The sequence below is a fragment of the Phyllostomus hastatus genome, unplaced genomic scaffold (assembly GCF_019186645.2).
Source record: "Phyllostomus hastatus isolate PE091 unplaced genomic scaffold, TTU_PhHast_1.1 phas_contig_113, whole genome shotgun sequence".
Classification (NCBI taxonomy): domain Eukaryota; kingdom Metazoa; phylum Chordata; class Mammalia; order Chiroptera; family Phyllostomidae; genus Phyllostomus; species Phyllostomus hastatus.
The window spans coordinates 4,063,113-4,075,942 of record NW_025333530.1 but is presented as its reverse complement, the minus strand read 5'-3'; the positions used below and the strand labels follow the sequence as shown (position 1 = coordinate 4,075,942).

Below are 12,830 nucleotides of genomic sequence, written 5' to 3'. Positions count from 1 at the left end.
ATGTCTGACTTTTTATGCAATAAACACCATGGGGGTCCCAATCACTTAAGCATTCATAGAAAAGGAGTGTATAATAATCTTTCCAATACCCATCCTTTTAACTCTCTAACCTACTTAGGAGGACACTCTGGTGGGGAGTCACTCTCCAATAAGCTGTCATTTTCTTGCTTACTTTCAAAGAACTGTATTTCTTCTGTGGAATTGCCATTTGTCCCAGTCCCATGGTAAATCACATAGACCCTAAGCACGGGCAGTAATACAATGATTAAGCAGAGGAGTGCCAAGTACTTTCCCCCGCTGTGTCTGCTGTGCAGACATACAGCTCCCTCTGTGACTGTGTCAGACAGCAGGGCTGGGTTGGCTCTCGGCAGCAAACCAAATCCAGCAATATGTTAAAAAGATCATACACATGGCCTAGTGGGATTCATCCCAGGGATGCAAGGATGGTACCATATTCGCAAATCAGTAAATGTAATACATCATATAAACAAAAGCAAACACAAAAATCACATGATCATATCAACAGATGTGAAAAAACATTTGATAAGGCACAGCACCCATTTATGATAAAAAACACTTAGTAAAGTGGGAATACTGGGAGATTTCCTCAACATAATAAAGCGCATATATGAGAGACCTACAACCAACATCATACTCAATGGGCAAAAACTGAAAACTTTCCCACTACGATCAGGAACAAGACAAGTTTGACCACTTTTACCACTTCTATTCAACATAGTATTTGAAGTCCTAGCCACAGCAATCAGACAAGAAAACAAAATAAAAGGCATCCAAACTGCAAAAGAGGAAACAAAACTGTCATTGTTTGCAGATAACATGATAGTGTACATAGAAAATCCTACAGACTCAACCAAAAAACTGCTCGACCTAGTAAATGAATTTGGCAAAACAGTGGGATACAAAGTCAATATTCAGAAATCAAAGGTATTTTGTATACCAACAATGAAACATCAGAAGCAGAAATTGGGGGAAAAATCCCATTTGATATAGCAAAAAGAAAAATACCGTTCCTAGGAATAAACCTAACCAAAGAGGTAAAAGACCTGTACTCAAAAAACTACACAACACTGGAGAAAGAAATTAAGGAAGACACAAACAAATGGAAACACATACCATGCTCATGGATTGGAAGAATTAACATCAAAATGTCCATACTACCTAGAGCAATTTATAGATTCAACGCAATCCCTATTAAAGTACCAATGGCATATTTCACAGATACAGAACACTTCAAATATTTATATGGAACCATAAATGACCCCAAATAGCTGCATCAATTTTGAGAAAGAGCAAAGTAGGAAGAATCACAATACCTGATACCAAACTCTATTACAAGGCCACTGTAATCAAAGCAGCCTGGTACTGGCATAAAAACAGACACATGGATTATTGGAACAGAACAGAGAGCCCAGAAATAAACCTAAGTCTCTACGGTCAATTAATAGTTAACAAAGCGGGCAGCAGCATAAAATGAAGCAAAAATAGCCTGTTCAACAAATGGTGTTGGGAGAGCTGGACAGCCACATGCAAAAAAATGTAACTCAAGCACCAACTTACACCATACATAAAATTAAATTCAAGGTGGATAAAAGATTTAAATATAAGTCATGACACCATTAAAGTCCTAGAGAAGAATATAGGCAGGAAAATCTCAGATATTCCATGCAGCGGTATTTTCACTGTTATGTCCCCTACAGCAAGGGACATAAAGGAAAGAATAAACAAATGAGATCTCATCAAAATAAAAAGCTTCCACACGGCTACAGAAAACAGCATTAAAATGAAAAGAGAACCAACTGTATGGGAAACATATTTGCCAATGATACCTTGGACAAGAGTTTGATCTTCGAAATATATAAAGAACACATATGACTCCACTCCAGGAAGACAAACCACCCAATTAAAAAATGGGCAAAAGATCTGAACAGACACTTCTCTAAGGAGGACATACAGAAGGTCCAGAGACATATGAAAAGATGCTCAGCACCACTAGCTATCAGAGAGATGCAAATTAAAACCACAATGAGATACCACTTCATACCAGTAAGAATGGCCATCATAAACAAAGCAATAAACAACAAGTGTTGGAGAGGTTGTGGAGAAAAGGGAACCCTAGTGCATTGCTGGTGGGAATGCAGACTGGTGCAACCACTATGGAAAACAGTAAGGAGTTTCCTCAAAAAAAAAAAAAAAAAAAAAAATGGAACTGCCTTTTGCCCCAGCAATTCCACTGCTTAGACTATATCCTAAGAACCCTGAAACACAAATCCAAAAGAACCTATGAACCCCAATGTTCATAGCAGCACAATTTACAACAGCTAAGTGCTGGAAGCAACCTAAGTGCCCATCAGTAGATAAATGGATCAAAAAACTATGGTACATTTACACAATTGAATACTATGCAGCAGAAACAAAGAAGGAGTTCCTACCCTTTGTGACAGCATGGATGGAACTGGAGAGCATTTTGCTAAGTGAAGTAAGACAGGTGGTGAGGGACAAATACCATATAATCTCACCTTTAACAGGAACCTAGTCAACAAAATGAACAAGCAAGCAAAATACAACCAAAGACACTGAAATCGAGAACAGGCTACAGTGTCCAAAGGTGAGAGGTGAGGGGATAATGGGGGAAAGGGGTGAAGGGTTTCTAGCAACAACTATAAAGTACATGTGGACAACAACAAGGGGGGGCGTGGAAACAGGGGAAGTAGGTGGGGAAGGCTGGGGGAAAAAGGCAGAAAACTATACTTGAACAATAAAAAAATTAAAATATCCTTTAATAAAGAATCAGTGATTTTCTAACAAAAAATATTTGAATAGGGCAGGAACTTTACTGCATAACATTCAAGGTTGAAGAGTGGGTTCATGTTATTGAAAGCTCTTTGGATATATCAACTAGTAAGAATTGGTTACAAATATATTTACTTATGCTATCATCTAACCGATCATTTTTTATTCAACTATGAAGATTTCAAGGCTTTCTTAAATAAAAACATTTTAAGTTTTTTACATTCCCTTGATTTACTAAGGTTTTATATATATCGATACTTTATTACTAATAAAGGCAGCTTATAAGAAGATACACCAAGTTTATCATTTGAAAATAGAAGGAGAGCAATAGTATGGGAAATGCAGAAGCTAAAGAACTTACGACACATGGACATGAACTAAAGGGGGAAGGGGGGAATGTGGGTAGGAGAGGGTGTGCAGGGTGGAGGGGATTGAAGGGGGGGAATGGGACAACTGTAATAGCATAATCAGTAAAACATATTAAAAAAAAGAAATGGAAAATAATTTTAAGAACACTTCTCCAGAAATCAAACCAAGAAATTTATGGTCCACAAAGTTCTAGAGATTATTTTAGGAGGGAGACGAAGGTGGCAAGCTCAGATTTGAGCAAGTGCTTCCATTGGCAAGACAGAAATGCTAACACTTCAGAAATAAACTGTTTACATAAACTGGTTACCCAAACAAATTAAGAGGGAAGTTTAACCACCAGTTCATTTTTAAAATGTGTTACAGTTGTTCCCCCTTTCCTTCCCTCCACCTAGTACCCCCATTCTCTACAGCAATCCCAACCCCTTGGCTCATGGTCATGCATTTAAGTTCTTTGAGTACTCCATTTCCTGAACGGGGATGTTAAGAACAATACCTACCAATTCAAATTTCTTAATCCCTGCACCCTTTACCCCGTTCTTCCCCCTTCCAGCTGATAACCCTCCATGTGATCTCTTTATCTATGATTCTGTTCTCCTTCTGGTTGTTTGCTTAGTTTACTTTTTAGTCAGTTGTTGACAATTGTAAATCTGTTGCCATTTTAACGTTCATGGTTTTGATCTTTTTTGTATATAGTTCCCTTTAGCATTTCAGATAATAATGGTTTGGCGAGGATGAACTTCAGTTTTTTTTCAGGGAAGCATTTTATCTGCTCTTCAATTCTAAATAACAGCTTTGCTAGATAGAGTAATTAGGTTAAGTCCTTGCTTTTCATCAAATACTTCTTGCCAGTCCCTTCTAGCTTGCAAAGTTTCTTTTGAGAAATCAGATGACAGTATAATGGGAACTCCTTTGTAGGTAACTGTCTGCATTTCTCTTGCTGCTTTTAAGATTCTCTCTCTTTAGCCTTTGACATTTTAATTATTATGTGTCTTGGTGTGGTCCTCTTTGAGTCCAACATGTTTGGGACTCTTCTTCCTGGACTTGTATGTCTGTTTCCTTCACCAAATTAGGTAAGTTTTCTTTCATTATTTTTTCAAATAAGCTTTCAATTCCTTGCTCTTTCTCCTTTACTTCTGGCACCCCTGATTCCAGGTTGGTATGTTTGGAGATGTCCCACAGGATCCTTATTCCATCCATGTTCTTTTGAAATCTTTTCTCTTCTTGCTGTTCTGATTGCTTTTTACTTCCTTGTTCCAAATTGTTGCTTTGACTCTTGCCTTTATCCACTCCACTGTTAGTTCCCTGTAGATTTCTATTTCACTTAATTCAACCTTCTTTTCTGCTGGGTCTTTTTTATTCTGTTTCAGTACCCAATGAGTTCTTTGAGTATGCTGATAACCAGTGTTTTGAACTCTGCATCTGATAGGTTGCTTATTTCTGTATCGTTCAGTTCTTTTTCTTGGATTTTGTTGTTCTTTCATTTGGGCCATATTTGTCTCATGTGTGGGAAGGCTCAGAAGGGGAACAATGCTGCTGCCTGGGGTTTTTTGTCTGCAAGGAAACTCTTTCCTGACACTTGCCCTGATGCCAGTCACTACAATTTCTCCCTGTACAATCTCTGCTTTTCCAGCTGCTTCCCCAATACTAGAGCTTAGAGGGTATGGGTCTGCATTAGTCCTAAGACCACTGTAGCCCCTTAAAAAAGAATTACCTGAGAATCCTGGAGTTTCTTCCATCACCCCAACCCTCACTGGTTTTACAGGCAGACGTTATGTGGACTCATTTTCCTGGCACTGGAACCCTGAGCTGGGTGGTCTGGTGTGGGGCTGGGATCCCTCATTCCTGATGTATCCCTCCCAATATTTAGCCTCTGCACGTGGGTCTGGAACCGCAGGACCACCCATCCTGTCTCTTTGACCTTTCCACGTCTCCAGCCCTCTTACCCATCTGGATGAATGACTTCAATTCCTTGGTGGTCAGACTTCCATACAGCTCCATTTTCTGATGATCCTGAGTGATAGCTGTTTTATATTTTAGTTGTAATTTTTGCTGTGGTTGTGCAAGGAGGTGAGCCATGCCTACTTATGCCTCCACCTTGACTGGAAGTCTCTCAATAACCCATTTCTTCATCTTTGCAACAGAGATGAACATTTTCCTAAGGGTGGAGGAGGAATTATACTCATCAATAGACAAGGCATAGGTCGATGTGCCTTTAACTACTATTTTATTGGTTTATCTGATGACAGTATGGGGACAGAAAAGTGTTCCATTTCTAGCTATACAGCAAACTTGATACCTAAACTCTTCCTATCCAACAAAACACAGAAATACTAGTTAATATGTAAAATACTATCTTAAATGTATAGAATTTAGAAGAAAGGGGAACTCCTGAGGGCTGAAAATGAAGGGAACTAAAAAGTAGAGAGGTAAATTGTGAGCTGACATTCTAGCTATCCTGGTACAATTTGCCGATCCCATCATTAACCTATGGGTTTCAGCTTTAACATCTACGAGGGGACTGATAAAACCTTGAACTTGCAAAAGGAAGTGGGCAGGAATTAAATGACCTTTCCCTGAAGCCCACCATAAAGTTGGGACACTAAGAGGATGAGCCCTCAGTGAAAGGGGAGTCAAGAAAACATTCACCAGCACAGGAAGATGATGGGGAAAAGTGTGTGTCTTGGCCTGGGGGTCTTCTCAGTACTTCAGAAGCCAAGCAATTAAAATAGTAACAGTCCTCCATAAGTAACAGCCCTGTGAGTATGACAAAAGGAGACACAAAACTTATCTGAAAGGAATTATTCTTAATAAAGTTCAGTCAGGATTCCTACAGAGAAAGCCCTGCTGAAAATAAGCTCACTTTCAAAATTAAAAAAAATATATCTGGATAAAGTCTATTAAATATAAGAATCAACACATAACAAACAACAGGAATTTTATTTAATAGAGCTCTTAGCTATTAGAGAGACTATAAAATAGGGATGTTTAAAGTGATTATTGACATAAAAGGAACTGAAAAGTTAAAAAAATTAGACATCATGAAACAGTAGGTAGACCTAAAGAATACTATAGAGCTAGAAATTAAAAGAAATTCTGGAAAGAAAAAACCCAACGAATAATCTTAAAAGAAGATTTATACAAACAGCTGACAAGATAATTCATGAACTAGAAGACAGTTGACATTCACAGAAAGTAATAAAAACACAAGAGGGCTTAAAAGATAAAGAGAATAGAATGAGTAGGTCCAATATACATTTTTAAAAAATAGTAACCATATTAACCTAGTCTTTGAAATTTGTTCTCCATAACAACTTTTTTATTCTGTAACATTGGATGACCTTGTTACTGAAAATCCAAGCACATTTCTTTTTTTTTTAAATGGTTTGCATCTTTTTTTTTTTAAGATTTTATTTTTATTTATTTTTAGAGAGGGAAGGGAGTGAGAAAGAGAGAGAGAGAGAGAGAGAAACATCAATGTGTGGTTGCTGGGGCCATGGCCTGCAACCCAGGCATGTGCCCTGACTGGGAATCGAACCTGCGACACTTTGGTTCGCAGCCTGTGCTCAATCCATTGAGCTATGCCAGCCAGGGCTCAAGCACATTTCTTAAATGCTAAGTTGTTTTTAACATTGTCTATTTTTAAGGTAGTTTTACACTAATATAGATGGTTGCTATTTTGAAGGGATTTTTCTTCCTTTTATATGTTAATATCAATAATTTTCATTCATATACAAAATCTGGGAAACAAATTTTAATCAAAAATGACCTCAAAATCAGCAGTGCATTTATTCTCACTCATCCCAGGACCAGCTGTCAGTGATGCCCCTGCAAGCCTGCTGCTCCGTTCTCAACGAAAACGTTGAGTAGAAAATGTATCATTATACTGAAAATGATACAGTAGGTACTCGAGAAGAAAAAAAATAGATGTTTAGCCCAAAAGTGGGTCATGAATGACAATTATTTCTAAAGCGTGTAAGAAGAGATGTTTCTTGAGATTCTCAAAGTATCTTTAGGTGACTGAAGCGAGTATTAAACGTTTTTTAAAAACACGAGTTCACTTAGTTAAATATTAATACCATACATTCAAAGTGTGTGGGTGGGCTAAAAATAAAAGCCAACATATAATTTCTGAAGGTTGAATTCAAGGGTGATTCACATGCTTTCCTTGGGTATTACACCCAAGCTTTCCATCCTGGGAAAAGTCGGCTGAGGTTTTTGGGGTCCATGGCCTGTTGCAGGAGCAAATTCACTTGTCCACCCACACTGAGCACAGTTCCTTCCTCCACTCCTTTGAGTTTCTCTTGTAGTCTCATCAAGACACGTTCAGCTACTTTGTTGAAACTCTGGTCCATTTCACTAATGACAGAACACAAAGGTATTAATGAGGTGGAACAGTTCAAAGAGCCTTGGGAATAGAAAAAATCTGAAAAAGGATAGTAAATCCTTCTTAAAATACTGTTACCTAAAATTTCGTTTACATTCCTGGTCATCTGCACTCTGAGTGGAGTGGAGCTCAGTTTCATCTTCCAGCCTCTGCTGTAAATACAAAGCTTTCAAAGGGTTCATAGTCCAGTCAAAGAGTGGATCATACAGGAGGACCTAGATAGAACATACGTGTTAGAAGAACAATGTGTGTTTTGATGATGTACTTAAACAGTAGAACCAGTATTATAAAAATAACTGAGACCAATAATATGGTAGTTGACTGGGGGAAGGAGAAAACTTATTGCACAGGCTTCTTGTTTCCTTATGGAAGAAATTATACCAGCACAATGCTTTGGGCTTCCTATCCCATTCTGAATTCATTCTTTTGCCATGGTTGGGGGCAGTGACATCCCTTGGCCCATGTTTTCTTAGGGGTAAAACTATTAAAAAGAAATATGCATTAGTCACCTTCTTTCTTCTCTCTCGTTGGTCTGTCTAAGGGCATTTATTTGCAGCCCCAATTCTCACTCAGGGGGATAGGTTGGGCTATGAGTTTGATAGCACTAGCAAGCCTGCTTGGACCTCACTCCTAAGCCATATTCTCCAAAAGTTTTATCAGTAATAACATAACATTTTGATCTCTACCCTTTTTCTAAGGCTGTTTCTTTTTCTCTCAATTAGTTCTAACTCTGAATGGAGGAAAAAAGGTATAACTTATTGAAAGCTCCTCAAAACCCAAGGCCTAGTGCTGTGGTTGTCATCTTAAGATGCAAATGGAGTTCTGGCTGCTGTGGCTCAGTGGATTGAGTGCTGGCCTGTGAACCAAAGGGTCGCTGGTTCGATTCCCAACCTAGGGCACATGCCTGGGTTTCAGGCCAGATCCCCAGTAGGGGGCATGCAAGAGGCAGCCACATATTGATGTTTCTCTCCCTCTCTTTCTTCCTCCCTAAAAATAAATAAATAAAATTTTCAAGAAAAAAAAAAAAAAAAAAAAGAGATACACACGGAGTAGAATTTGAATACCAAAATAATTGTCATGGCCAGAGCAAGTGGCTTTAGGTCATAGATTTTAAGTGAAGTCACAAGGGATTTCTGACCTGGCAATTCAGAACAGCTAACTGCCTCTGGTGTTCATAAGCATATAAAAAAATTTTTTATAAGCCTTAGCAAGTGCTTACCATACAAGTCATAATAGTAAGTGAAGACTCAATTCTAAGGACAAGTGATGGTGCAGGATTACCCAGCATTATAAAGTTAGAGCACCTTTTTATTGATGCCTTTACTGTGTTTCTCAGCAGGTCTTCAGGATGAGACTATAATATGCCTTTAGCATTACATGTTTAACGTACCAGATCAGCAGTAGCAAAATGTGGTCATCTGTTTATGCTGTGTCCTCCAGGGCCATTAAACTGAGGAGAGACTGACTGAATATAAGTGGTTTGTCTGTTAAGTTCAGGGTTCCTTCAAGCTGGGCACTGACATAGCTTTAGATTTCAGAGATACAAACCAATTTCACCCCAAAAGTGAGTTATATTTTATTAATCAATGAATGAAAAGGAATGAAGGCCTTAATTCAAAAGACACTATAAAGTCTTTTTGGGTTAAAGTAGAGAAACAACACAATTAAATTATTTCAAACCCAAGAACTTGCATTAAGAATCATATTTGCAACTTCTGGAATCAAAAAGTATATTACAAAAATATACTTTAGTCACTATCAGAACAGAACTGGTTGATGGAAAACACAGGAATGTAGACTGATTAAGCTAGAGCAGGGTTTCTCAATCTTGGCACTGTGGACATTTTGGGGCTGGATCCTTCATCATTTGAGGGCTGTCCTGAGTACAAGATGTTTAACGGCCTCCCTGGCCAAAACAAGCTGAATGTTGAGAGTAACCTCATCACCCCCCTGACCCATTATGGTAATCAAAAATGTCTTCAGGCATTGCCACTATTCTCCAGGGAACAAAACTCCCCATGGCTAAGAACCACTGAGTTAAAGGAAGGGATTTCCTCAGTAGACCTGATTAAAATCTTGGAGGACAGAATCATCTGTTATAAAAAAAAAAAATCACAAAGGCGAGGAGAGGCAAATATGCTGAGAGTGAAGGCAAATGCACCCGAGTCAAAAGTGCTCTTAAAGAGGGATTTGAGAAGCGAGGAGATGTTTTCATTGATATTACACCAGAAACAATGACTGTGGCTTAGTGAAACCTAAGAGAGGAAAAGCAAAGAGTATAAGGGAGGGGCCAGGAATGGTATTCCGGAGGGGTGGGATCCATGCTGCCACTGAGAAGCACTCTCCTACAGCTGACAATGCACAGTCTTCAACTGGCAAACTGCTCTGAAGACTGGGACAACCACCTCAAATCATGTCGGGAAATTTGAGCAGTTTCACAGAGGAAGAGTCGGTACATCAGTGTCAAACACAAAAGCATGAGAGGGTGATCTTTAGTCACACAGATATTACAGGTGGAGATAGATGCAAGTCACTTCTCAGGAAATGAGATGGAAACCACTGGAGGGTTTCCATCTCATTCAGTCAAACCTAAAGTCCTTACAGCCCTGTAGGAACCCATCAGTGATCTGGCCACTGTTACTTCCCTCACTTGATATCCACCCACTATCTAAAGAATGAGGCTTGCAAGGAATCTGGCATTTTACTGATAAAAGTCTGAGCCCTTGAAGACACGGCCCTATCCCAGCAAGTGTTCACTCAGCACACAGCTCCTAAAGGAAGCCCAAATCTACCCAGCCACAACAAATCCTTCTGCCTGACACTGAGCAGAGTAAACACTGGAGAAAATGTTAAACTTCCATGTATCTTAAATAAATGTGAAAAGTTTGGGCTTTTTGTCTTAAACACAAAAAAGGCAAGATAATTTTAAAATTTAATTTCTGTATCATGCAGGCATCTGGGTTATCATTTATTCTGACTATAGAACCAAAAGCAAACTGTAATATATGACATGTAGGGACACAATTTGAAATGAAAAAAAGAAAAGGGAACACATTTTCATTCAGTCTTGGGAATAGCATAGCCGTGTATTTAAATTGTCAACATACTATTGGGATTCATTTCAATACCCACTTTGTAGCAAAAATCGGTATTGCCACCAACACTCCAAAGATCTATAAAGATGCCTTTGGTTCATAAGGGTGGACACAGGACCACCCAAACAGACTGTTAATTTCACTCTACACAGCATACAGCCCTACCCTTGTTATCTGATCAGAGGCTTAGTGGTTAATGCCAGTGAATTGAAGACAGTGATTCTCAACCCTGGCTGCATAGTAGGAGCACTTTAAAAAACATTGATGTTCCTGCCCCAGACCCAGAAGTTTGGTTTGAATTTGATCAGCATTAGTATTTTTTAAAGGCAGTACAGGTGACACACTAAAGTCCCACCAGGTCCAGCACCACCAGGTTGAAGGAACAAAAAGCTAAATATAAGTGAGGCACGCCTATACTCTACACCTCCCGAGTTTCCCTGAGGAGGGAGACTCCTCACTTCTTGCTGCACGTACCCTTTACCCCAGTGGTCAGTGGCAGCCTTAGGACACAGTTTTTGCTGGGTTGAGCCAAGGTCATAAGCAGGGAAATGTGCTTGACTTTCTTCCCTTTCTTCCCTGTTTGATGTGAGGACATGGGCCTGATAGAGTGTGGGGCTCTGCAGCCCACACCACCACTCTGTGGCTGTCCCACAGCTAGGGCCCCAGAGAGGCCCTGAGGGAAGCCCCTGCAGCAAGCCAGTCTGGCCCTCACTCCCCAGCCACATCCCTCCACCAACAGTGCTGACTTTGATCTCCATGTGTCTGGCTAAATGCTTCTGAATCTGGCAGAGGAAAAGGAGATAACTTGGTTTCTGTTAATCTCACAATGGAATCTGTTCTGAAAACCATGAATACCAAACAAGATATCTAAGATGAAGAAGTGCTGACTTATGTGTTAAAGACTAGAGGTTACTTATGCTGTACCACTGTAAGAAACTTGAGGGAACTGGAGGCATTCTAACTCACTGGAGATGTGTGCAACCCCCGCCCCTCCTGCTGCCCAACATCATCAAACTACATTAAAGAGAAGCATTGACCCTCAAATCAGTGACATGCTGACAAGAAACCATGTATCAGGGAGAGAAATAAAGATTTCCTTATAATATACTTTACCTCCACAATGGTTAACAGGGTTTCCTGAGAGTGTCTCATAAGCTCCATGGTTTTCTCACAGCATCTACAACATCATAAATATGGGTTTGGTTACACACCAATGTTTTCAATATATATCTAGTCTCCATCCCCCCTCCCTCTCCATGTGAATTATACCGAGACTACTTTGTTAATAACTCCCAAATCGGTATCTTAAAAGCATAGTACGTGGCAGAGTGGGTTTTCAGTAGATATTTCTAAAATTAATACAAATATATACCCAATGGAAAGAATAGAGAACCCAGAAATAAACCCACACTTATATGGTTGCTTTATCCACAGTAAAAAAGGCAATGGACAAAAGATAAATATCATTTATCTTCAATAAATGATATTGGGAAAACTGGACAGATATAAGCAAAATAAATAAAACTGGACAACTTTCTTATACTGCACACAAAAATAAACTCAAAATGGATTAAAGACTTAAAATGTAAAACCTGAAAACCATAGAACTTCTAGAATAAAACACAGGCAGTAAACTCCTTGATATGGATCTTTCAATATATTCTTTTTGGATACGTATCTCTAGGCAACATTAACAAAAGAATTTTCAAACTAATTGGCACAGTGAAGAAAACCAATAACAAAACAGAAAGACAGTATACTAATGATGTATCTGATAAGAATTTAATATAAAAAATCCCAACATCAGAAAGCAAACTAGTTAAAAATAGGCAGAGGATCAGAATAGACATTTCTCCAAACAAAGAGGAAATACAGGATGGGGCAAAAGTAGGTTTACAGTCATTGGGTATAGAAAAAATACATGAATTAAATACTAATAATACAAGAATAAAATGTCTTGTAAACTTACTTTTGCCTCACTGGAAAATAGAATAATTATTAAATAATAATATAAGAATAAACTCTGTGTTTACTATACTCACTACTAAACCTAATTTTGCCCCACCCTGTACAGATGGTGAACAAACATATGAAAAGATGCTAAACATCACTAATCATAAGAAAAAGGCAAATCAAAACCACAATGACATATTACTTCATATCTGTTAGAA

The 12,830-nt window shown here is 38.7% G+C and overlaps 1 protein-coding gene across 3 annotated transcripts in view; it reads right to left on the bottom strand.

Moving 5' to 3' along the window:
• Positions 1-6,654: 6,654 nt before the first annotated feature.
• The window catches only part of ATM (ATM serine/threonine kinase), a 162,209-nt gene continuing 156,033 nt past the window's right edge, over positions 6,655-12,830 (bottom strand). For all 3 annotated transcript variants that reach the window (XM_045837996.1, XM_045838016.1, XM_045838005.1), the window contains 3 exons: positions 11,773-11,836; positions 7,643-7,779; positions 6,655-7,536 (listed from right to left, as the gene is read on the bottom strand). In XM_045837996.1, the coding sequence (XP_045693952.1) occupies positions 7,353-7,536; positions 7,643-7,779; positions 11,773-11,836 (385 nt within the window). In that variant the 3' untranslated portion in view covers positions 6,655-7,352. The remainder of the gene's footprint in view (positions 7,537-7,642; positions 7,780-11,772; positions 11,837-12,830) is intronic.